The sequence below is a fragment of the Aedes aegypti genome, chromosome 3 (genome assembly GCF_002204515.2).
Source record: "Aedes aegypti strain LVP_AGWG chromosome 3, AaegL5.0 Primary Assembly, whole genome shotgun sequence".
NCBI lineage: Eukaryota > Metazoa > Arthropoda > Insecta > Diptera > Culicidae > Aedes > Aedes aegypti.
In genome coordinates, this window is record NC_035109.1 from 253,980,814 (window position 1) to 254,006,972 (window position 26,159).

At 37.4% G+C, this 26,159-nt stretch overlaps 3 protein-coding genes across 4 annotated transcripts in view; 1 reads left to right on the plus strand and 2 right to left on the minus strand.

Moving 5' to 3' along the window:
- The window catches only part of LOC5563915 (protein OSCP1), a 48,314-nt gene extending 47,650 nt beyond the window's left edge, over positions 1-664 (minus strand). Inside the window, exon 1 of the mRNA XM_001648171.2 lies at positions 225-664. Coding sequence (XP_001648221.2) covers positions 225-333 — 109 coding nt within the window. The 5' untranslated portion in view covers positions 334-664. The remainder of the gene's footprint in view (positions 1-224) is intronic.
- On the plus strand, positions 1-10,836 carry LOC5563912 (SET and MYND domain-containing protein 4). Of its 2 annotated transcripts, XM_001648172.2 has the most exons (4): positions 55-196; positions 265-318; positions 6,360-7,791; positions 10,341-10,725. In XM_001648172.2, the coding sequence occupies exons 3-4, from the start codon at positions 6,371-6,373 to the stop codon at positions 10,702-10,704; spliced, it is 1,785 nt and encodes a 594-aa protein (XP_001648222.2). In that variant the 5' UTR covers positions 55-196; positions 265-318; positions 6,360-6,370; the 3' UTR covers positions 10,705-10,725. The 2 variants fall into 2 exon arrangements, with proteins under 2 accessions (XP_021709764.1, XP_001648222.2); XM_021854072.1 differs by lacking the exon at positions 265-318 and having other exon boundaries at positions 1-196; positions 10,341-10,836.
- LOC5563914 (enoyl-[acyl-carrier-protein] reductase, mitochondrial) overlaps positions 10,722-26,159 on the minus strand; it is a 20,440-nt gene continuing 5,002 nt past the window's right edge. The window contains exon 2 of the mRNA XM_001648170.2: positions 10,722-11,656. Coding sequence (XP_001648220.1) covers positions 10,803-11,656 — 854 coding nt within the window. The 3' untranslated portion in view covers positions 10,722-10,802. The remainder of the gene's footprint in view (positions 11,657-26,159) is intronic.

Consider the following 26,159-nt stretch of genomic DNA (forward strand, 5'->3'; position numbering starts at 1 on the left):
GACAAAAAAAATTTTGCCTTTTCTAGTTGTTCTGCCCTGAGAGTTCTGCCTTTCTTGGATTTATTTTTGTTTCAAGAGGTGGTGCATAATAATCGATTGTTTCCCATTTTTAACAACGCTTGTCAATCAATCTCAGAATTTTCACCACCCCATTCGATTGTGCTCTTTTTGTATTTAAATAGAGGAAAACTTACGGGTAAGTGCTGATTATTTTAAATACGTACCTTGTGCCGATTTATCCAATGGAATCGCTTGCGCTTTCAGACGCTGATCAATTACGTATAACATCTCGCACCCCAGGTTCAGGATTATAAAAAGGTTAGTGATGGTCATGGTTCGGATTTTTGACCTTCCGGTTACGGAACAACAAGAATCAAGAGCTTAAGCGCAGATATGAGGATCCGACCTAGCGGTTGTGTACTCAATAAATGACGACCAAATAATACTACATCAGGTTCGGCAAACTCGGCTCGAAACATGTTTGTTGGTGGCAACGGTGGCCATGACGATTAGAGGAGTAGGCGCAGTTTGGATGTTTTCATTCCTACCAGCTGGTGCCTACAGTGGCGTAGGTTCCGGTGCATGGATCTTGCTTATAAAGTCAACACTCCAACTCCTTGATATTGAAGGGATCATCGAGTTAGGACGAGAATTACATATTTCTCAGGAGCACATAAATGACTGACGAGCCTCCTAACCAAACCGTCTCTCAGCTCATCGGAATCCTAGTGTGTTGCGTAAAAGCGCGCGCTAGGTAGATGTGCTCTCGGGGAGACTCGTCTCATGCGCTGCTCGGCGCTACGGCTCGCCATCGGTATCCAAGTTGTGATACAACTGCCTAGTAACGAAGAACCTCTACAACTATTTTCGCCTTATTATGCATGTCTATATGGTCTATATGATATGTTCGAAGACTCGTGATACAAGAGTTACAATTTCGATCCTCGTTGAAATCTTTTGTAATCACTTCAATTATTGCGCTGACTTTTAAACAGCACATGTGACCAGGGTTGGGAAAAAAAAACTGAAATTCATTCTACAGTAGCCAAACAAAGCCAATCGCAGTCAGCGAAGCCAGTGAAAATCACGCCTATCACTGCTGTAGGCAAAGAGCCTTGAAAATTGCAAAACACCCGTTGCTAAGGGCAACCCAAAATTACTGTAGAAAAATGTTCTATTTCCCGCATTTAGAGCCTTCAATGACACTAACGATTTACAATATTCATGCACCCAACATAGGCTACTCGATGAGGTTCACATTTTTGAACTACTGTACTGGAAAAGCCACGGGATTTTCGCGAAATTCAAGCCTACTACTATTACCATTCCCAGCACTGCATGTGACCGCAGTGAGACACATCTCAAGAAAATTGAGGCGCACCAAAAAAGGTCTCATAATGTGCGTTTGCAAGCAATGATGCGCCTGCACCTAAAGCTACAGCTCGTGCACAGTAACTCTAGTTAGAGCACAAAACCAGTGCAAATGCGATTCAAGGGTAGCCATGAAATTCAACTTTTACTGTGGTTCTCTAACTCGATATCGAAATACCATACGAATAAATACGAATGTAAATGCATTTACCTAAGCGTAGGCATTTTCTATTTTTTTTTCATGTTCAGTTTATCGAATTCGTTCAAAAAAGTTCATTTAATCGGCAAATCGATTCGACATATCGAATTTGAATCGATTCATTAACATCGATGTTTTGGTCAAATTTGCCCAACGCTAACCTCGATATCTCCCTAACTCGATGATCCCCCTTCAATGGTTGGCGTGTTGACTGTTTTACAAGTCTGTTATACCGTGAAGGAAGGCTTAGGCAAAGAAAGCTTTGTCAATAACAGTGGAAATGCTTATTGAAAAGCTGAGAAGTCTCTGTCCCAGTGGGGTCGTAATGTCAAGAAGAAGAAGGGTTCCCAAATAGCCGTAGTGGGTTGTCCGATGTTTCGCAGTAAACGATTCAGTGGTCAACCATTTTGTGGTATACGGGGCAATTCAAAATTCAAAAATGTTCGAAAATCCAATCTGCCCTACCATATCTTCCTTACTATCCTTGCCATTATCCCGTAACGCGGGTACACTCAGAAACACGGGTAGTCACAGAATTACTAAATTTTATTCCTATTTGTCCATTTTTCTGGGTTGAAGCACCGCTAAGCTTCAACCCAGTCGAAATGACAATTAGTGTAAAAATTCATAGCAGAATGAAAGAGAGGCAGATAGAAAATAGTCATTAATGCGAGGTGCGTTACGAGGTAAGATCTACCATATTGTACTCTTGCTGTATCTGTTCTTGTTAATACCGTTAATACTGATAATGTATAGTCGGAAGAGTATAAGAGAGTTGTGGTACCGTCAGTGTTAATATGTGTACTTACTTCGCCGATCTCTATCAACCCGACTAGGGTAAGTGTTCCCTTAGTTGTGGGTGTTCCTATAGTTGCGGTAGTGCCGTTTTCCCTGATTTTAGTACATTAGCCACAGAACCGACACTTCCAATCGACGTATTGGCTTGTTGATACACGAAATAGCTGAAAACATCGTTCAAATTGCTTCAAATTGATGAAATACCACCAAAACTGCTTAAACTTTCCTGATTTGTACCAATAGTTGCGGTAAAGTGTTATAATGGAGGATCCCATAAGAAAACAACGGATACCGCAACTAAAGGAACATGAATTAAGAATTTACCTCAACTAAAGGAATAGTGTACCAATAGTGGAGGTATTATTTTTCACTGACATGACGTGGATTACTGCGATGAAAATTTCATTTTACTCATTTTACTCATTAGGTCAATGGTCGTTACTTCTCGTTACAACATTAAGGGGACACGGGAGACCGTGTTATTTTCCCTATCTTTCGTCTCACTCTAACAATTATCATCAAAACTTTGTGGAAGCAAATCTCGAGTTTTAGTGAACCGATGAAGCTGAAAATTTATTGGGTTGTGCACTACATATATAGAATCATAGTGATACATTTTCGCATCGATATATGAAGTGGTTCTTGGGATTTGCTTCTTGAAATGGATGGGGTGATTATGATGACGTCCCGTGCGGCCTTAACATGTATATTAATTGCGCTTCTTGAATTTAAGCGGTTAAGGCTAAGTAGCCCGTCATTCGTTTTGGCAACAATGATGACTTTTCAGCTTGCATTTCAAAGTGATACAACTCAGTCTTGATAGTTCATATTGACTTGAAAAAGTATCACTGTACGCGCTAACATGTATAAAGAATGCTGATACTTTTTCAGCTGTGTCAGTGCAAAACCAACGGATTTTCTTTGATTCGAAATCGTGAGATGAATTAGCAACAATCATCAACGACGCGTAAAAATTTCAATGGCGGCCTACTTCGCCTTAAATGAAGTTCAATCGTGCTTAGTACCTCCACTATTGGTACATCTACCCTACCATCGTTCTGGATGCGTCGTGATTCACCTAGCCAGTCTTATTTCTACTTTGCACAAGCGTGTATCGTTGGCCTCCACAGCGCGCGTGTCATGGATCAAGGATAGATTCTTTGAATCGTTACCACAAGAGTAACAAGTCACTAAGAGTCACCTATTTGTCCTAGATGATGAGGAGGTCGAAATGGAAAATAGACTCAATCAGCATCTGAGGCTGGTTTCAATTCATTAGACAAGTTCTTTCCGAGTTCAAGTGCTTATTTTTTGATATTTAGAAGGTAAACGATTCCGAATAAGTGGAGTAGCAGACCTCCTACATTCTAAACAAGCTTCTTGTGTTAAGGAATCTAAATGTCTAATGCGATGAAACCTGTTCACAGTTACAAAAAACGACTTTGAACCTTATAAGAAGAAGCAATAATGTGATCCACTAGAGTACCGATGCATGGTCAAAATCAGTATCATTCAATCAGCATAGTGGCTGAACCTAATTAAGGGGCGCGCTTTTGAGAGTTTAATGGTGACAAACTGTTTTCTTCAAAAGGTATAAATAACGGTATCTTTTTCTAAAGAGGCTCTATGCAAAATGGCGAAGAATGATAATTGTATAAAAAACGACTACTTCATTGTTTCTCAATAGTAATGGAGTAGAACGACATGCACTAAACGGTATACCACAAAAGATCACAGAAAACTGGTCGCAGTGGTTCATCCCGAACAGAAACAGATCCTTGCCGTAAAAATATTGTCCTGTGAAATTTTCAGCTTTCTAGGTGGTGATTTGAGGGTGGCCCAAAGACAAAGTAGGTTGATATGGGAGTTACTATGGAAGAATTTTGAAAAATGTTCCAAACACGTTAGTACTGTAATGTAAGAACAAACTTATCATTCCTTAGTGACAGTGGCGCAACCAAGGGGGGGTTTTGGGGGTCAAACTTATCATTATCTAGGGAGACTTACGGCTTCGGCACCATTCGACTATTATCGGCAACCAAATTTCAAACGCCAAATACACCGTATTTTTCTATCAAAACACATCAGTGGAAACATTCAGATGATTCTTTGTTCTGCCCGCTTCCTGCTGGCGAGATTTTCGAGACTAAACAAACGATATCGCCGGAGATGTCATTAATTCACCAGCAGTTGTTATGGGAAAGTTGCCGAAGAGAGTGATGCTGCCGACAATAGTCACACTGACAAGGGATGTTCGCAGCGTTGTAAAAACGTTTCCAAAAGCATTTTGAAAGGTCTGTCGGTGTGAATCGATAGAGGATTGAGCAACGCATAAATGTAAATAGACAAACACAGAATTTGATGTCCGAAAAAATTACAAAAGAAGCACGGCATCGGCTTAAGCTGCCGAGAATACGTAAGTTCCCCTACTATATATGGACACGTGTTGTAGAAATTCATGATTTTTTTCTTAGAACAGGTAGATTTGAATTTAGGGAATGGGAATGAGTAGTGGCGCACTGCAGAATGTTGTCGACAAAAAGGCCCCGCACACAACATTGATTCTGTACTTCGGCCCATGGTTCAAAAAGGTTGGGCAGGCCTGTGGTAATCCAATGAGAAAATATGTTAAGGTGCGGAAAATAAGCGATAGCTTTGTATTGACACATTTTGCACCGTGCAATGATGTTACGCACACTATTGCGCATTTCTTTCACCACTGGACTGTCGCAGAAGTTTGTACAAGTGCGGGTATGCTAATAAAAGTGCGCGTCTTCAGCGGGGTTATTTCTCGAAGTCCAAACAACTACCCCGCTGAAGACACCGAAATGATTCGATGCAATTTCGCTCTTTTATTCGCATTTTTGCACTTATGATGCCGCACTTCACAGTCCAGTAGTGAAAGAAATACACAATAAATATTTTTTCTTCGCCTCGGGATATACAGTCGACTCTCCATAACTCGATATTCAAGAGACCATCGACTTATAGAATTATCGAGCTATGGAACATACCGACACAAAAAATCCTTAAATCAAGGGATCGAATTTCTGTATTTCTATATTATACCTACATTTGTAGGAAACCGATATTATTTTGTTGGCAGCATTTCGAAAAAATATATTTGAAAGCTTTTTTTTTAACTGCATGAGAAATTCCTTTTCTTTACTGAAAATCAATATTTTTATTTTCATGTTTTTTAACTTGCATGAATGAAAAAGTTTTTATTCACTTCCAAACCAGAAGTAGTCCATGATTCCACTATGAAAAGGATTTTGAGATACATATCGAGTTATGGAAGGAAATTTGCCTCACACATGTTAGCGACTAGTGGAGACATCAAATCATAGAAATATCGACTTATGGAGATGGAAATTTGAAGGGACCGAAAAATCCATCGAGTTATAGATGATATCGAGCTATAGAGTATCGAGTTGTGGAGAGTCGACTGTATTCTCATTGGTGGTAAACGCATAGCTATTCAGCATAACTATGCCGATGCTTGAGGATCTTTTCTGGTTGAAAATTTTCTCGACTTCCTAGGGCATAGAGTATTCGTACTACATATACGAATGCAAAATTTTTGTCTATGTTTGGCAAATAAAGCTCTCACTAATTACTATGAAAGTGCTCACTTGAACACTAAGCTGAGAAGCAGGCTTGTCCCAGTTGTGACGTAACGCCGAAGAAGAAGAGAAAGACTTATTGGATAACTCCTTATTGAGTTGCCTCAATAGCTATCTGCTATGAGATTCCTCAAAAGTGGCTCCCCTTTGGGAGCATCCGCAAACACTTAAATTCCGATTCACAGCTTACCACAATGTAGAAATGAGACGTTTCTCAAGCGCAATTTAAAGCGCAGATTGAAACAAATGGATTTGCTGGAGAGAGGTTTGTCTTGCCAATTTCCTTCCATGGACAAGTGGGGACGTAAAAAAGAAATGAACACATGCTCGTACGATTTATACCTAATAGTTTGCTTTTGTTCTAGGAATCATCGAAATGGTACTAGATGCTTACGACATTTATTCGACGTTGTGGAGATACATCGTAATCAGTGGACAGCAAAGCCTGGTTGTAGAAGGGCTGAAGACCTGCAAGTCGGACGCTGAAATCATCGCCTATGTGCGTCGGATTGCTGACAATAGTGCCGGGGAACCGTTCGAATTGAAAGACTTGAAAGGTGATCGTAAAAATGAAGCTAAAGCAGTTGATTGCCGTAAACTGGGCAATGAAAAATACCATCCCAAAGTCAAGGAGTACGTTAAGGCTATTGCCTACTATAACGAAAGTATAGCGTTGAGTGAAGAGGGCTCGGAATCTTTGGCAATCGCTTATGCAAATCGATCAGCAGTGTGTTACGAGTTGAAAGAATACAGTGACTGTTTGGAGAATATTCGATTGGCACGTGAAAACTCGTACCCCGAAAACTTACTGTACAAACTGGATAATAGAGAAAAAGATTGCTTCAAACATTTGGCTGAAAATAACGATCATAAGTTGTGTACACAAAACGACCAGCGTAACCCAAAGCTTAGCTACAAGCCAAACCCAAAAATTCCACACATATCAGAATGCATCGAACTAAAAGAAGACGACCAATTTGGAAGGTATTTAATTACCAATCGAAATCTGAATGCAGGTGATATAGTGATTGAGGAAAAACCATTTTCCTCATTACTTGTCAACGATCATCGTTACATGAATTGCGATTATTGCCACGATGATAAGTTTTTAACACTGATTCCGTGCAAATGCTGTACCGTTACGATGTTCTGCTCAACAAAATGCCAGCAAAAGGCAATGGACAACTATCATCGCATCGAATGTTCCGTTATTAAAGATATGCAACTTCTTTTCACTAAAGTTATTTTGATGGCATTGAGAACAACGACGACTGCTATCAGTACGTTTGATTATAACCTCGAAGAACTACGTCTGTATGTAGAATCAATCGATGAAAAATCCTTGAATCCATTCAAGTTGGATTGGACCACTATCGATTCGAAACAAGTTTATAGCACAATCCACGTACTAGCCACCAATCAGGATTCACGCAGTACAAGTGACATTGTACAGCGTTCCGTTTATGCCATAATCATGAGTGAACTTCTTTTCCAACACACTGAGCTCGGTAAACTTTGTGATAATAATGAATCTCATGACCTGATCCGGACATTGTTATTCCGTCACGCGCAAACAGCCCCAGTAAACATGCATTCGGTAATGTTTATGGATTACACTCCGAATGAGATTGAGAAGTACTCACAGCTCAAACTGGGCTGCGGTTCATTTCCAATTCTAAGTATGATCAACCACTCATGTGCTCCGAATCTCGTAAGAATGACTTTGCCAAATGGACACGTGGTCGCATTGGTAAATCGACCAATTAAAAAAGGAGGCCAACTCTTCGACAACTATGGGTGAGTATTTAGCCAGGAGCTAGCGATGGACTTTAAGCATAAGGACGGGTAATCCATTTTATGGAAACACGTAAATTTGAATTAGTTCAATTAGAACAAGAGTTTTGTCGGTTCCGTTTGGAGTCCCAAATAACTGTGCAAAATTTGGGCACAATTGGTTTCATTGGTAGTGTGCGCATGGCATGCGCATCAGTTTCAATTTCAATTTGTACATTTGACACGTGTTGACACATTTGACGTGTACATGTAAACTTCAAAACGTCAAAACCTTATAACAGCAAGATTCCTTAGGCGGGAATTGCCTACAACTTGATCATAAAATAACTGTGCACCTTACGGCACTATTGAATAAGCAATTTTGCTACTACGGGGCGAATGTAAATTTGGTCATTCTCTAACAGGCTTTATCTCGTGATTCTGACCACCTAGCGTGTCTTAGCTAAGTTGTTCAGAAGCCTGAATGCAATTTGAGGCAGCACTGCTTGGTTAGCAATTTTGTAGCTACGTGGCGCTAGTGTGCATGAAAATTTGTCTACCCCGTTTGGCATAATGTCATTTGGCTTACAGTCGTTTGGCACAACAGTTGTTTGGCATAATGGTCGTTGGCATAATTTGAAAAAGGAAGATACTGCAGTGGTACTGTAACTTAGGCGTTGGATACATTTATATTCAAAATGACCATAATGACCCGGTAGTCATGTATGATGCAATTCCAAAAGAGCTTTTTTGGATATTGGTTTCCTTGAAAAATGAAGATAGAAGTATGTTCTATCAATAACTGACTATGGAATGTACGATCGTGAGCAGTTTATCCACACTCTCAATGTTTTTCACGATTATGCCAAACGACCGTTATGCCAAATGGCATGCCAAACAGCAATTATGCTAAACGACTGTATGCCAAACGCCAAACGGGGTAGACCAATTCTAGCAGGCAAAGCTCGTGATCATGGCAAGTTGCGATTGGGTTTAAATTTACAGTACTGGCAAGAAATAAGTACACCATGGCTAATTTCCACACAAAATGGTCAAGTTTGGAGACATATATCACAGCTTTCTGCTTAACGTATGCCTGAAATTTCAGCTGCATGTCAGAAATAACTTGAAGTTCAATCTATGAGAAACTAAAGAAACCCTTTTCAACAATTTTGAAGTTGTTAAAAAACATCATTTTGAGACGAATGGCAAAATATTCGAATTGATATATTTTTGAACTACGAATAGGGTAATTTACGGCTTCGGCACCATTCGGCTATTATCGGCAATAAAATTTCAAATGCCAAATATACAGTACTTTTCTTTCAAAACACACCGATGAAAACATTCAGACGGTTCCTTGTTCTGTCAGCTTCCCGCTGACGAGATTTCTGAGACTGAACAAACTATTTCGCCAGAGATGCCATCGATTCAAATGAGCACGCCTCAAAATGCGACTGATTTGGAGAGATTCACCAACCGTTCTTATGGGAAAGCTGCCGAAGAGAATGAGGCTGCCGATAATATGCACATTGGCAAGAGATGTTCGAAGCGTTGTAAAAATGTTTCCAAAAAACTTTTAACATGTCTGCCGGTGTGAATCGAAAGAGGCTTGAGCAGCGCATAAATATAAACATATAAACATGTAATTTGTCTGTTAATGTCCAAGAAAATTACAAAAGAAAAGTCTCAGACGGCCGAGAATACGTAAATTCCTCTATTTAGAGGTAAGAATGTATCCACAAACTCGTTCAATTCGATAAATTCAAAACTTCAAGTAATATATCACAATACAACGTAATATAAAATATTAAATTATAGTTGTTTGCTTCCAACATATCCACAAATCAAAATTATTATTCAAATAGTGCTGGCTAAAATTGTTTGAAAGTTTCTGAACATTTTTGCTGAAGACTGGAAATTTCTAGGTGACCATCATGGAATATGACCAAATTTTCATGCACGCTAATCAAACAGTGCTGCCTCAAATTGCTTTTGAGCTATTGAACAACTTTGCTGAAGACACGAACTTCCTAGGTGGTCGGAATCATGAGCTAGAATCTGCTGGAATGTGACAAAATTACACGCAAACTAATGGTTAAATGGTCTGAAATAATAAACTAAACTAAACTAACATGCAAACTATTGCCACGTAGCGGCAAAATTTCACATTAAAATTTTCACCTTATGAACGCCTTAAGGATTCTGAACAACTTTGCTTAGGATCGCTTTGCGCACTTGAAACGAATCTCAATTTTGCACAGTTGTTTGGAGCTCTAATGGTAGAGATGGTCGGATTTCACATTTTACAAACCCGACTGTATCCGACTTATTTCATTTATTCAAACTCGAACCCGATCTGAACCCGAGATAATAATTCAATACCAAGCAAGGACCCAAAAAAAATTTAAAAGTTCAAACCCGTGCCCGTCGTGTTAGGTTTCAGATTAGGGTTCGGACTTGAGAACCCGAGATCCGACCATCTCTATTAAATAGATCCGAGAAAAAACCTTGATCTGATTAACTCCCTCTAGTAAGCATACAAGCGTTAAGTATCGATTTTTTACTTACAGATATCATCACTGCTTGGATACGTTAGACGAACGTCAAAGTGGCCTTCTTGGGCAGTACTGCTTCCGATGCCAATGCGAGGCATGCAAACTGAATTATCCACTGTATGCAAACTTGCCGCATGCCAAATTGCCGCCCAGCATGAAAAATCCCATCGACTACGCCGAAATGGATCGACTGGCCGAACATGATATGACAATAGCGCTGCGCAAAATTCCAGAATACTGTCGCTTTCTCAACATGTTGGATTCTCAATACCCGAATTACGAAGTAAGCTCCGTGCAGGAGGCACTGCTGCGATGCTATCAAATAGTGTTTGCCAAACAATCTCGAAAGGTTAGATATAAGGATCTGTGTTCTCTATAAATGAATCTTTTGTGCGGTTAACACGTGATTGTTTCTGTAAACGATTTTATTGTTATAAAATAGGACAATTAGCTAACCTTGGAAGCTAGGTCAGTGCCTTAAAAAGTAAAAATATATTTTTTCCCCACAAAACCCTGGATACTTAATGCATTAGTCACCGCAGTTTTGTAATCCGTAAATGCAATTAATTCATGCGCTGGAGCTTTCAACACGCCTTTTCCGATTAGTTCAAACAACTCTGAGAACATCTCCGCTCGCTTGGGGTTTTGTGCATTCTCTTTCGTCCAACGAGTCATCCAAAATCCACTAAACTGTAAATCCTTGAAGATAAGAGAAGCTGTCGGTACGGTAACCGGTTCCCGAGACATGCCTCCGTAAGTAACCATGATACCTTGGTTGTCCAGGTGACGGGACACCTCCAAGGCATTTTTACCGCCAACACAATTCAAGGCTAACTTTGGTTTCTTAAACAATCCATCTTTGAATATTTTCGTAGTTCTCAATTCCTCTTCGGTAAGGATTTCCGCAGCACCCAAGTCCTTCAGATAGTCTCGTAGTTTGCTAAATTCTGGTCTGTCACGTACAATGCCTACACAGTCGACACCCCAGGCACGGCACAACTGGATAACTGCTTGACCGCATGCTGAATTCGCTCCATTCTGAATTACAGTGTCACCTGCTTTGAGAGACACGAAATCTTTCAGCATTCTATAGGCGGTGCAAGGATTGACCGTAATGGTGGCAGCCTCAACTGTTCCAATCGAGTTTGGAACCTTCATGAGGTTGCTCTCTTTGTACAGGGCATGGGATCGCCATGTTCCCAATCCGGTGGCAAATGGCACAACTCGGTCACCGACTTTCAATCCACCAACCTGACCACCGATAGCAACCACTTCGCCGACGCATTCATTTCCTCCCACCGCGGGAAATTGGGGTTTCACGGGATACTTTCCTATAAAGATGTAAACGATGGGATCACATAGGATTTTCATGAACGAATTGTCTCATATTTTGCGATAAGAAGCACTTCAATACGGTGCATTATGTGGATAAATATGACTCTACCCCGTTTGGCATAATGTCGTTTGGAAATAGCAATGATTATATAAAGAAATGAGCACTAGCATGAACATAGATGACCGTAAAATTCGTAGTTGCTACTCTGTGATTGACCAGAACAATCGTAATTGCACAAGGAACGAACAAATGGGCTTGATAGCTTACCATCTTCGGTGTACAATTTCGAGAATTCAAAACATTTTAAAGTCAATAACGGTTCCGGCCACGTTCTAACGGTCATTGATGAAGGGAAGGAATGTTAGTGTGACATACATTGTTACAAAAGACCGAGTATACCTCTGCATCTTCATGATTGTCATGGGAAGAAGTTTTTGTTGGTGGTAAGGATTCAGAAACTACACAATCTGAATCACCTTGGTAAGTAATGCGATTCATGTAGCATCAATTGAAAAAGTGACGGATTTCACGCCAACTCGACAAAGGGATTGGCAGTACCCCTTCAGAATTCAATGAAACTTTCTGGGTGTGAAGACTATGTGAAACTAAGATACTTTACATACTTTGTTTTTTCAAAATCGATCTACACTAGGGTCAAAGTTTTTTTTACTTTTTTTATAAACCCGTATAACTCGAAAACGATAAGACCTACAAAAAAGTATTGTATGGGGGACTGTCATGAAATTTCCTGACGTTTTAGAGAAAAAAAATGAAAAAATAAAAACACACTTTCTACACTGAAAAATAAAATATTCAAAACTTTAAAGTCGATTTAAAAAAACGGCCATTTCAGATTTTGATCATCCTTAAGCAAAAGGTTTCGTAATTAAATTTACTTAAAGTCGTCCATACATTGCAAATTGGGCATATTTTAGGGAAAAAAGTTTTTCTAACATCGAATTTTTTAAGTCCCAAAGTTTTTTTTTACTTTTTTTTTATTAACCTGTATAGCTCGAAAACGGTAAGACTTACAAATAAGTGTTGTATGGAGAACTGTCGTGAAATTTCCTGAAGTTTTAGAAAAAAAAAATATTGAAAAAATAAAAACACATTTTCTACACTGAAAAATAATTATTCAAAACTTTAAAGTCGATTTAAAAAAAAACGGCAATTTCAAGTTTTGATCATCCTTAAGCAAAAAGTTTCGTAATTAAATTTACTAAAAGTCGTCCATACATTGCAAATTGGGCATATTTTAGGGAAAAAAGTTTTTCTAACTCCAAATTTTTTAAGTCCCAAACTGAAATTTATTTTTTCAAAGATTTTGTTTTAAACCGTCAAATATGATTGTGTTTTCAAGTGATAAATGAGTTTGAATCAGAAAATATATTGTATTTTTTATTGAGAATAGTTAAAAAACGGAATTATACAGTGATTGTTTTTTTTTAAAGATTCTATAACATTCCCCAGAAAACCATTCCCCCGAAACCCATTCCCCAGAATTCCATTCCCCAGAATCTCATTCCCCAGAATGTACCATTCCCCAGAATTTCACTCCCCAGAATGAACCATTCCCCAGAAAACCAATCCCCAGAATAGACCATTCCCCAGAAAATTATATACCTACTTTAAAGTTTTGAAATAATCTATTTAAAAAACTTGAAAATTAAACTCCATACAAAGTTGTTTACAAGTACCTACATGAGAAGATTAGCATTGGTGCTGCTAATTATGAACACTTTACGCATAATTCAAATTTCATTTGCAAATGAACTATCACAGTAGTTTCACTTTTACTGGCACTTATAAAAACTGATAGATCAGTCTATGGGGAAACACAATATCCAATATTTATTTAAAAAAAATATACAACTCATCACTACTCTGCACAAAATAGAGCTACACCCTTCTTTCGGTATAGTAGATTCCAAATGTATAATTTCACATGTATGTCCAATTTTTATCAAATGTAGTGATGTTGTATGCAGCTTTTCATCAATGTTTTAAGAAGGTGCATCATCTCTTACTTTTTAGGGCTACACCGATTAGAATAAAGACGTTCGTAGTATCATATTATACGTTTCCGATATAATGATTACGTAAACTCGGCAGAATAAAAACTTACTATTCTGCACATTAAAATGTTTAATTTTGCACAAAATAGTGATACACCCTTCTTTCAGTCTTATCCTGTTGACGATATAGACAAAATTTTCCGTAAGGATACCAAATGGCAAGAAGGCATTTGGCATGATTGATTAAATGATCAAGGACCATTTGGTATAATGGTCATTTGGCCAATGACCATTTGGCATGACATGAAGAACATCCTTTTTGAAAAGAAGGAGCATAAGTATGGCTGGATGGCAAATGGCTTTATACCAAATTATTTTATGCCAAGTGACCTTTTGCTATATGGGCTCTCCATCGATATATTTTGCCTATATCATTAATGAGATAATACTGAAAGAAGGGTGCATCACTATATATGCAAAAATAAACATATAGTCTGTATATTTTATGGGAATGTATTAAAAAAAGGGTGTACTATAATAATATGCAAAATACTCATGAATAGGGGGATTAGGGGCATATTGGACACATTAGGTAAATGCTTATTTTACATAGAATGGAAATATGTTTCTTTGCTTTAAAATAAATCCACCGCTTCCTCTGCTTTGCTTATAAACTAATTTGAATCTGAGAAAAAAATATAGTAGAATTTCAGAGGACAAATGAAGCAAAGCGTTAACTTTTATACCGTCAAAACGTTCATATACAATACAGATTTCGTACAGTTTCAGGGTGTCTACTCGTTTACCGAAATGAAATTCCCTGATATTTCCAGGTTTTTCCAGGTTTTACAAAAAAAAAATTCCAGGTTCCAGAAATACTCTAATTTTATATGTCTATGATTTTTTCACCCCCACCAAGGCGCGTTCAATTCTCTAAGGTGTCCTATTATGCTCACTTTGTGGAGAAAACCAGACAGCACGGTAAAAAATAAGCACCATGCTATCAATAGTTCTGCACTTGGTTTCGCACTACTGTTGAATCTTGACAAAATCAAGGTAACAGCACTTGAATTCAACGTTGCATGTTTTGATTAGAAATAAAAAAAAAAGTTAAAATAAACATTTCCGCCTGACCCAGATTTGAACCACCAATCTTCGGAGTGCAAGTCTAGTGTCTTACCTCGACACCAACTCGCATCTGTTGATAGGGGTTGAATTGATCTCAATCATTTTCTACAACGAGCTGTCAATGATTGCTTTCATACAAAAGACATGATGTTCAAAATCAATGACTTTTCACTTCAGAGTCTAGTTCTAGAGACAGTAGAGCAAACCCAAAGTTAGAACCCTTCAAATCATGGTGATTGGTGTTTTGAATTGAGTCAAGTGATCAATCTATCCAATCGAACGTGCTGATTTTTTACCGTGAGGGTAGGTGAGGAAGGGCTGGCCGTTTTGTTTACAAACATCTGAGACAGGTAGTCGAGAGATTGCCTCATGATTGGTTGAAGAAACAGTGTTGTCAATAATTATTCTAATCTGGTCGCCCCTGCTCCTTGTGTACTCTACTACTTTCTTTCTTTTCTGACAATTTTGTCCGCACTGATGGCAGCACAGCTAGTTTCAGTTTCAGGCAAGGCAGTAATGTTTGTAAACAAAACGGCCAGCAAGTTAAAGATGGCCTCCTAGCCGCTTTCGCCAAATGATTACACCTTACTCTGGCTACAGAGTAAAATGCACACACCTTGACCCCCACTTAGGTCTTAAATCTAGTTTTATTATATGGGTTTAACGTGGTTTATGGCTTAAGCAAAGGTGAAGAAAAGGGCCCTAATACAAACAAATGACAAATTTTAAAATGTTTTCAATTTAATAGTTATTTATACACTTCTGAACATAATCATGCTGAAGCGATTCCAATATCCAATATTACAATATGAACATGCTAACAATACCAAAGCTTAAATTATTTTCCAATGATGATGTATTATATTTCGTTTGTTAGAGCTCCGTGAACTGAACGAAACTTTCAAGTACATCAGTATGCTTCTTCTTGAAAGTATTTTTAGTACAGATGAATGGTACATATCATTTCCATCGGTCGTTTAGATAACTAAGACAACTTAATGGGCGCAAAAGTATAACTTTATTTGGATTTGTGGTAATATTTTACAATAAATACTAAGTTTATCGATGCATTAGCAAGCAATCATACAGTTCTGATCAGCATAAAAGCCAAATTCTTTAAAATATCTAAACATTTACACGGTCATCTGTTACATATTTAAGTAGATATATATATACCCATCTAAATTCATACAAATAATCCGTAAAACTTTTGGATCCCGATCCATTTTTTTTTCGGAAATAGAAACACGAATTATCGCGTTCGACCGTATCACATAACACTGTGGTAATTAAAATAAATGTTAAATTGTCGCATTTCCTTCGGATAAGTTCTAAATTAATTATGATTGTTACGAAATTTTCAATTTAACACTTCAGTCGTCGCGCTGTTGTATTTTGTACAACACCGCTGAGAAATCCTCGCTTTCGTTCACAACAAAAGTTGTACAAATTCCAGAATACTTTTCAAAAATCGCTTGTTCTAAAATCGAATATTTTCCAATAATTTTAAAAATTCTGCATGAAGCAGGGTTGGTGGTGACTGAGTTTCTTGAAAATAAGAAATTTAGAAACCTCTTTCCAGAAAAAAAAGACACTAAAAAGTAATCAAAAGAGACGAAACAGTAATCAAAAAGCAAAACGAGACCTAACAGGAACCAGGATAGAATAGTTTGATCAGACCACACATTTCTCTGAGAATATTTTAAACTTTTTTTTTCAAATTTCTCGTGATATTACGACGACATACCAACAAATCTGGTATATGCTAGTAAATGACAAACATGTATTATGACGACATTACGATGGGGATTGATTGATATCTTTATTTGAGATTTTCACTCTCCAAGAATTTCCTAAGGATTTCCTCCAAATATTTTGTTTTGGGTATCTCAAGATAGAATCAAGATTTTTCCATAAAAAAAAATATTACATACAATACTTCAGGGCTTCCATCAGAAATTCCTATATTAATTTCCATTATTTCAGATATTTTTCGAAAAAGCCTTTAGTCCTCTAGGATTTTATCCGGTGATTCTCCAATCAGTTTTTCTACAAACATCCTTCAAGACTCTCGTTTAAAACATGTTATAATATTCAACTAGAAACTTTTCCAGATGATTCCAAATTCTCAAAAATTTCTACAACATTGTTCTTTAGATTTTTGTTTAAAGATTTTATCAGCAAATTTCTCTGAGGATACCTTCAGGAATTACTCCAGAGATTGCTCCTAAGATTTCTTCGGAAATTCCTCCATTATTTCTAAAAGATTTTTCAATGAAGTTTTCACAACTTATTTCTCTAACATTCTTCCAGGAAATTTGAATGAAATTTTCCAGTATGCTGAGAAATTGTTGAGAAAAATTCGTGACGTATTCCTAAAGCAAATGTTAGGGTACCTTCTGTTACAGTTACTTATGTAATTTCTAAGGTCACCTTTGATAAAAAGGTTTTTAGAAAGAGTCACTCTTGAAGAACTATTAGAAAATTTCCAAGATTATTGCTAAATTATTGCTAAGAAAATTGAAAAATATAAAAGAAAAAATCAAATCTCGCAGAATATTGTGAAGGAACTCCTGAAAAAACAGTACGAAATTCCTAAAAAAAATGTGAAGGAATTGTTATTACTACAATCTTAGGATCTCATAAAAAAATGTTGGAGTGTTAACTGGTGTGGAACCTTAAATGAACATTTCAATATTCCATGGGGATTTTTTGAGAATCCATTCAAAACGTTTGGATGAAATCCAAAATTCCTTGGAAAAAACGCTGGAGAAATTTCTAGAAAAAAAATCTAAAAAAACTTAATAATGAAACACAGGTCGAATATAAGGAATTATTAGTAATGTTCTTAATAGATTCATTCGAATAACCCCTCGAGGAACTTTGGAGCTATTCTTTGGAATAACCGTAGATGAAATGGCGTTGAAATTCTTGTCGGGTTTTCTTGGAAGAAATTCTGTGGGAAACTTTGGATATCTCTTAGATTAACGACTGTAAAATTCGGTTGAAAAGTTAGTGAAAAAGTATCTGGAAGAAGTCCTAGGATAGGCTTTGTTCCCAGGGAATGCCCTGAGAAAATTACTAGAGGTAGTAACGTTGAAATACTCAATCCTGAAGCAATTTCTGGAGAAATTCCTGTAAGCATCCTACGAAAAATTACTGAAGAAATTGGTAGAGGAATTTTTATAAGAATTCCTGATGAAATCTCTGGAGCAACCACAAGGATAATTCCTGAAACTGTTCTCGAAAAATGTGAGAAGAAATTTTGTATCTTAATTATCTGCAAGCAAGATAATTGAAAAAAGAGACTTTAGAGACTATTTTGGTTAAAATAGAGACTTAAGACCCCTTTTATCAAAAATAAAGACTTTTTAGAGACTTGCATAAAAATGGTATCTAAAATAAACCTCCTACCAGCCCTTGATATGTTAATCCTTCACTAAATAAATAAAGAGACATTAAAAACATCAATCATGGATCTTCATTGAATAGCTTATATAGTGCTCATGAGAGCGGCGCAGCCGAAATTTTTTTTTCGAATGAAGAGAGTTTTCTGGCAAATAATGGTAGCTCTGGATTATGACGCAAAAATCCATTGTCGTGAACATAATCTATCATGAATTACTGCCTCAAAGTAATTTCCCTGATTGTGATCAAAATTCCCTGAGAATTCCAGGTTTTTTCCAGGTTGAATAAAATTCCCTGATAATTCCAGGTTTTCCAGGTTTTTCCAGGTAGTAGACACCCTGAGTTTATAAAGTTTTGCTGAAATATGCATATTCCCAGAGAGTAAGGGGGTGTCCATTTCGCCCCGTGTGTTCATTATGTCCCTAACCCTCCTACCTACATATTTGTTTTGTCATATCAGACCTTAGCCTGTCACATAAGTGACTCTTCTTCCTCTTTTCTGGCGTTACGTCCCTACTGGGACAGAGCCTGCTTCTCAGCTTAGTGTTCTTATGAGCACTTCCACAGTTATTAACTGAGAGCTTACTATGCCAATGACCATTTTTGCATGCGTATATCGTGTGGCAGGTACGAAGATACTCTATGCCCTGGGAAGTCGAGAAAATTTCCAACCCGAAAAGATCCTCGACCGGTGGGATTCGAACTCACGACCCTCATCTTGGTCTTGCTGAATAGCTGCGCGTTTACCGCTACGGCAATCTGCGCCCCCACATAAGGTGACTCACGCAAAGCAATAATTAAAAAAAATGGATATTCATATAGCTTTCTGGGGAATGGTGCATTCTGGGGAATGGAATTCTGGGGAATGTTACATTCTGGGGAACGATTTTCTGGGGAATGGTTCATTCTGGGGAACGGAATTCTGGGGAATGGTTTTCGGGGGAATGGTTTTCTGGGGAATGTTATAGAATCTTTTTAAATGCAGGCAATCAATGGACTTCGCCTCTGCCTATGAGAAAATCAACTCCGTCTAACAATCCGACGGATTTTTATGGTTTGAAAGGTATCACAACAGTAAACATTGAAACGTAACAACCTTATCCATACCCCATTAAATTCTCTTCTAGAAAAAGTTTTGTGAAAAAAAAAACTTACTAAACGTACCTGCGTTAAACGCCAGATGAATAACAAATAATGAATATGTTTGTATTGTTATATACCTAAGAAAAGTTGATAAGCTCATAACTCATGATTTTATTTGCAAATAACAGTCTGCTTTTCTACGATACAAAAAAGACTCCTTAAAACAAGGTTAAATACTGGTAATTAGCGACTTTTCTGAAAATTATAACGCTGCTCAAGGATATCACTGGAATAATACATCAATTCTAGATTTATCATAAACAAGATAATAAATTGGAAAATGTTAGTTTTATTATAATTTCAGACCCATGACACAGTAGCAGTTCAGCTAATTATTTCAAAATTGATAAATTTTGTTAAACAAATCAAAAGTTATTTTTAAGTCAAACTGATACCTGTATCACCAAATTAAATTTCTGTTATATATCTAATGAACAATATGTTAAAATGTCAGAGGAATTGGTGGAATTTTTTGATTAAAAAAACTCTGAATAATTCCGTTTTATTTCTTTTAACTACTCCCAATAAAACAAATATGATCTATTTTGTGATTAAAACTCATTTATCACTTGAAAATATGATCATACTAGACTATTTAAAGCGAAATAAAAATAAAATAAAAAAAAATCATTTTGGACTTAAAAAATCGATGTTAGAAAAACTTTTTTCTCTAAAATATGCCCAATTTGCAATGTATGGACGACTTTTAGTAAATTTAATTACGAAATTTTTTGCTTAAGGATGATGGCCTTTTTTTTTAAAATCGACTTCAAAGTTTTGAATCATTTTTTTTCAGTGTAGAAAATGTTTTTTTTTCCTTTTTTTTCTAAAACGTCAGGAAATTTCACGACAGTCCCCCATACAACACATTTTTGTAGGTCTTACCGTTTTTGAGTTATACGGATTTATAAAAAAAACTTTGATCCTTTCCAAATGTTAGTCTAGATCAATTTTATACAAAATATGCAAAGTATCTTAGTTTCACATACTTTTGACATCCAGAAAGTTTCATTGAATTCTGAAGGGGTGCTGCCAATCGCGTGTCGAGTTGGCGTGAAATCCGTCAATCAACTGTTGACATAGACGACGACTAAATATAAAATATGTTGACACCTATGGTGACGAACCATTCAAATACAAAATACAAAAACAGACATGTGTGTTGTGTTGTCATGTTATGATCGTTAGGTGAAGAAAGGTATGTTTGTGATTTCCATTATTATTAGAGACCGAGTATACTTCTGCATCTCCATGATTATCTCAGGAAAGACTTCTTTTAGTAGGGAGAATTCACAAGATACATAGACCCCTCGTACGCCAGCTAACTAAACTAAACAGTTAGCAAAAAAGCTCATTTTAAGATAAATCTTGGGTTTTTTTTTAAGTGATATGCCCCATATTTCCCTGGAAACACAAAGTGAAATTAAGTTTTGTCAGAAAACCCGTTTTTTACCATTAGCGCACTGCTCGTTTTAATTCTAAGATTTTATTTAATATTTTATTTTATTTATTTCATTAATAGTTCGTAATATAAGACTTAGCGTCTTTTTGAATTGTTACATAATGTTAGGAATGCGTAGGAAGGTGTGTCGATTTACCATTACTAATTCAAAATGTGAATTCAAACATTTCAATAATTTATACAATCTTAAAAATAACTTCAAGCTAACTATTAAAGTATTCCGTACATTTCCTCTTAAACGCAAATAAAGAGCTCTCAAGGGTTATATCATTGGTTAATGAATTGCAATAGGAGATGCCTCTCACGAAAAAGGAATTGCCATAAGAGGATGTGCTGTGTCGCGGAATAGCATATTTTTTTTTGCACGGGAATTTTTCAAAGGCTTTAGTTTTTCGTTTTAATAACCTGGAGATTTATGTGTCGCAAGTTTGAACAAAAATAAGTAGCATCTTAATGGAGCGAATTTGTCGAATGGACCTCCTAACAAGTAATGCTGGAAATGAGATACACTTGAATATTTATCAAGGCCGAATATTACCCTAACGCACGCATTAAGAGCTATTCGTTATCTAGATTCAGCTTACATTGAAGATTTCGAAAGAATAAAATCACAGGCTATGAAATGTGGAAGAATCAAACTTTTGAAGAGTTTAAGCTTTATATCGACATTATAAAAAGAAGAAACCGCACGGACAACTCGTAGACTAGCATAAATTTTACCAAATTGACCAAATATTGAATGAATCGTAATTCCTAAACAGATTACCTGTTCTACAAATTCAATTTCAATTCAATTGTTGTTTTTTTCCAAAATTGGTGAATACTATTTGATCGAGAATTGCTTAGAAACATAGCACAAGTTTTATTCGCATTCAATAATAATTTATTCCTGATCGACCACTCAGCAATGCTTGTGAGATCTTCGTTGATTTTTCTTGATATTATTGATGAAGAGTCATCGCAACATCCAAAATACTATTGAACGTCGTCTGCAAATATTTTAAAACATTTGGAAGGTCATTAATGTATATAGAAAAGATAATAGGTCCCAGTATTGAGCCTTGGGGTACACCGGAAGAAATAGGGAGATAACTAGAGAAAACCCTGTCATTCAAAATAGTTTGGGTTCTTCCAACTAAATACGATTTTACGAGATTCATTGCGTGGCTGGAAAAAACAAAATTTTCTGTTAGCTTGCGACAAAGATTTTGGTGTGAGATGGTGTCAAAGGCTTTCGAAAAGTCAAGAAGCAATAAAACGACTGGTCGTCCATTATCTATGACAATACCTATGTCGTCGAAGACTTTCAGCATTGCAGTTTTTGTGCTATGTTTGGCGTGATAGCCAGCGTGATTGGTGTGAAATCAACAAATTCTCCCGGTTGATAAAAAGAGACTTGACTTGCTCCTTGATGATTCGTTCAAAAAATTTGGATAACGCTGACAATATACTTATCGGACGAAGATTTTGTATGGAATTTAGATTGGCCTATTGGTATGGTACCTATGATTTTGGGTTTTTTTTCCATTCATCTGGAAATATACTAGTGGCGATAATACAATTAAACAAATGCGCAATAGGTCTAATTATCAATGGTTTGATTGATTTCAGAAATTTAATTGGAAGTTCATCTAGTCCTATAGCATTAGATTTTGTGTGATATAAAGCATTGACGAAATTGATTTCATTGATTTGGTCAAAGCAAAAACGATTTCTCCTGAAAGATTCGTTGAAGATACTGTTGACCTCAGATTCATCACTACTATCTGTGAAGTTATTAGCAAAGTTGGCATTGATTTCATCTGATTTGAACAGGGTTGTGGGTGATTTTGCTGTTCTAGTTACACCAATAGTTTTAAATCTTTTCCATAGTTCTTTGGAAGGCAAACTAGTATCCAGTTTTATTCCATAATGTGACTTTTTAGAGTAGCGAACTTTCATGGCTGATTACGGAGTATTTTGAATAAATTTAGGTCATCGGGGCTTTTCGAGTTTTTCCATCTTTTGTAAGCACTATTGCTTTCCTGATATTGCTGTTGAACCATTCGTTTTTGTTGTTCTTTGAAACAAATGAACGAATAGGAACGTACCTCTCATGTAATGCTAAAATACTTGAGTTGAAAAAACTAAGAAGAAAATTTGCATCATTTGATCGATAGTAATTAGACCAGTCTAGAGAATCAAAATCATCAATGAGACTATCGATAAAGGGCATCCACGATGAAATTGCCACACACAAAATTGATTCGCAAAATTCGAGTTTTCATCCGATTGCCATCAAATTTTCAGGGATTGAAAAATAACTATTAAACTTCATTTTACCATTTTATTCGTATTTTATTTACAGTTCATACGCAAATGCCCGCAACTTGGCCTTAACCCCGGCCATAAGATTCTGCACAACCTGTGAATCAACCGTTTTTTGCATATAAAACCATACTTTCTTCAGTTCCTCGACTGTCTTCACTACATTAGGTCGTTTAAGAAGGTGCTGCTTCATAATCGCCCAGTACTTCTCGATGGGGCGGAGCTCCGGAGTGTTGAACATTTTCGGCACGAAATTGACATGAGGCCAAATCCGGCCAGAAAAATGTTGGGACGTTGTGGGCCTTCAGGAGAGGAAGCCGCCGCTTCTGGAGGCGCTCTTTCATGTACACCTGTCCGTTCATCGTGTCCTGGGTCACGAAAGGAAGCGGAGTGCTTCCCGCACGTGCAGATGGCTCACCAAACCAGAAATTGCTTCGCAAATTTGGACATCTTCTGAGTGCGGACATGCTCCAGAACGCTGAACTTATCCTTGGCCGTGAAAAACAGGTTGCCGGGGATTTGTTCAATGTCGGCCTTCACATATGTATCGTCGTCCATGATGCAGCATTCAACTTTCGTCAGCATGTTGAGGTACAACTTCCTGGCACGGGTTTTGGCGGACTTGTTCTGCTTCTCGTCGCGATTATGGGCGTTTTGTACCTTGAACGTTCGAAGCCCAGCCTTAGTTTTGGCCTTCTGGACAAAACTTCGGCTTAGGTGCAGGTTCTTAGCCACATCCCGAACGGAGACGTTCGGGTTTCGGTTGAAGGCCCCAACTACGCGGTTGTGATTTTTGGTGTCGTACGGAATACTTTTTCCTTCACTTCTGGGCTTCCGATCGGTGGTCAATCGTTCCTCGAACCGCTTAATCACTCACGACACCGTGAAATTCGCGATTCCCAAAGTTTTAGCGATGGAACGATGCGAGAAATCCTTGTTCTCGTGATGAATGCGCAAGATTTTATCACGCACGAGCTGTAAATTCGACTCCATTTCCGCAATCTTTGATTACAGGACTTTAAAACTTGCAGAATGCAAATAATGCACTATGAACTAAATCCACCCAAATTTTCATTAAATTCTACCCAACGGTTAAAAAGTTAGAGCAATTTCATAGTGTGGCAATTTCATCGTGGACACCCTTTATAAATGGACTTGAAATCGTCAATTTTCTTAGGTGCATGAATTGTGTCGAAATCGAGCGAAACGAATATCATGTCATGATTTGAAAATGAGGACATAGAAATCGAGCACTCGAGATCTACAATTAATAAGTATAAGATCAAGCTGCGATGAGCCGTTGTTGTAAAAAAGGTTGGTTCGGATCCGATACTAAACATGTCATGAATGGACATTGATGACAGAAGAAGTTCTGTGGTTCTCGTTGAATTATGGTTCAGCAAATTTGTGTTCAAATCACCGGCAAATAGTAACGTTGAATTGAGTGCCATAACTAGATAATATTTCATCTAATAATATTACAGCGCAGATTAAGACAGGTAGGTTGTATTGCGGCGCTCATTTTAAATCCACATCAAGCGGCGGCGATAACGCGCAGAAGATATGCGCGCAATTCAAACGCAACGTCAAACTTCAAGTAGGCTTGGATTTTTTCGTTCTTCAAGGACGCAAAGGTTTCAAATTTGCTAAATCTGAAACATTTGGTGATTTTCATTATCACTGCGACGGTATTTGGACATTTTCAGATAATCGCATTACGTGGATTTATCTTGCAGAGCACAATACATTACAGCAAGGCATAATTTTTCAGAACCAGTAACTATCTCGACTGACCCATAATGCGGGTAGATCACCTTTTCGTGGTGCGTTATGGGGTAAAGATCTACCAGTGAACCCTAGTCCTGACTGCTTCAAACGAAGAGAACAGGATATTATAGTAATCGAAGGAACATTTCTTAGTCCTTGTTACATTTTTAAACCTTGTTGAAAGTGACAAGTCTCGGTTTTCCCAGTTGCCGAGAATGATCTTGAGACAAGGAAAAAATGAGTCGAATACAACAATTTGTTTTCTAATCTTTTATTTATTTAGTTCTCTAGTTTATATAAAAAAAAGGAAATAAGGACTAGGATTTTGATGCATGGACAATATCGGTGTAATTTCTTGGCTTTATCAATGGATCAGATCTTGACTGATAAAGTGGCGCGCCTGTGGAGAGTGTACCCACCACATCCTTCAAAAGCTATAAATAGCGAAACCTTTCAATTAGAATCCTTTCCTGCGACCAAGTTAGGAATTACAACTGTAAGAAAACCGAATACTTTATCACTTCTCAGTAGTGATAAGGTAACACGACACTGGATATTAGAGTGGTTCAAAAAATCGTTTTTGCTCCACACCGCTCATTCGATTCTAGATCAAATTCTGAGTGTCCTCCCAAAATTTGAACTCATTTGGATGAAAACTGAGACTGCACAAGCCCTTTAAAGTTTATATGGGAATTACTATGGGAAAAGCAAGCAATTCATTCAATCGGTCATAGTGTTTGCCCATGTGCTCTTGGGGATTAGAGCAACGTTGATACTGTGAGATACATTTATCAGCTACAACTTTGCCGAAGACCGTTTTCAGATCGGGCGCCTCAGTAATTAGTTATTGATTTATATCTAGTCACAAATTCTACAACAGTGCTCATATAACTTCTGAACAGGCAACATTGCTGCACCTGGCGCGAAAGATAGCACGCACAAATCATGGCTACTATGTTTTACGGCATATATCCAGTGATGCCTGCAGAGCAGCCCAATAATTATAGCCAAAGTTTTACAACTCATTCATAAATCAATAACTAATTACTGGGGCCTCCGATGTAAAAACGGTTTTCGGCAAAGTTGTAGCTGATGAATGTATCTCACAGTATCAACGTAGTTCTAATCCTCAAGAGCACATGGGCAAACACTATGACCGATTGAATGAATTGCTTGCTTTTCCCATAGTAATTCCCATATAAACTTTAAAGGGCTTGTGCAGTCTCAGTTTTCATCCAAATGAATTCAAATTTTGGGAGGACACTCAG

What these genes read in the sequence shown, in the direction of transcription:
- LOC5563912 (XM_021854072.1), top strand. Translation starts at nt 6,371, where the DNA reads ATGGTACTAGATGCTTACGACATTTATTCGACGTTGTGGAGATACATC. An exon ending in CAACTCTTCGACAACTATGG is followed by an intron (nt 7,792 to 10,340) that starts GTGAGTATTTAG and finishes TTTTACTTACAG; the next exon opens with ATATCATCACTGCTTGGATA.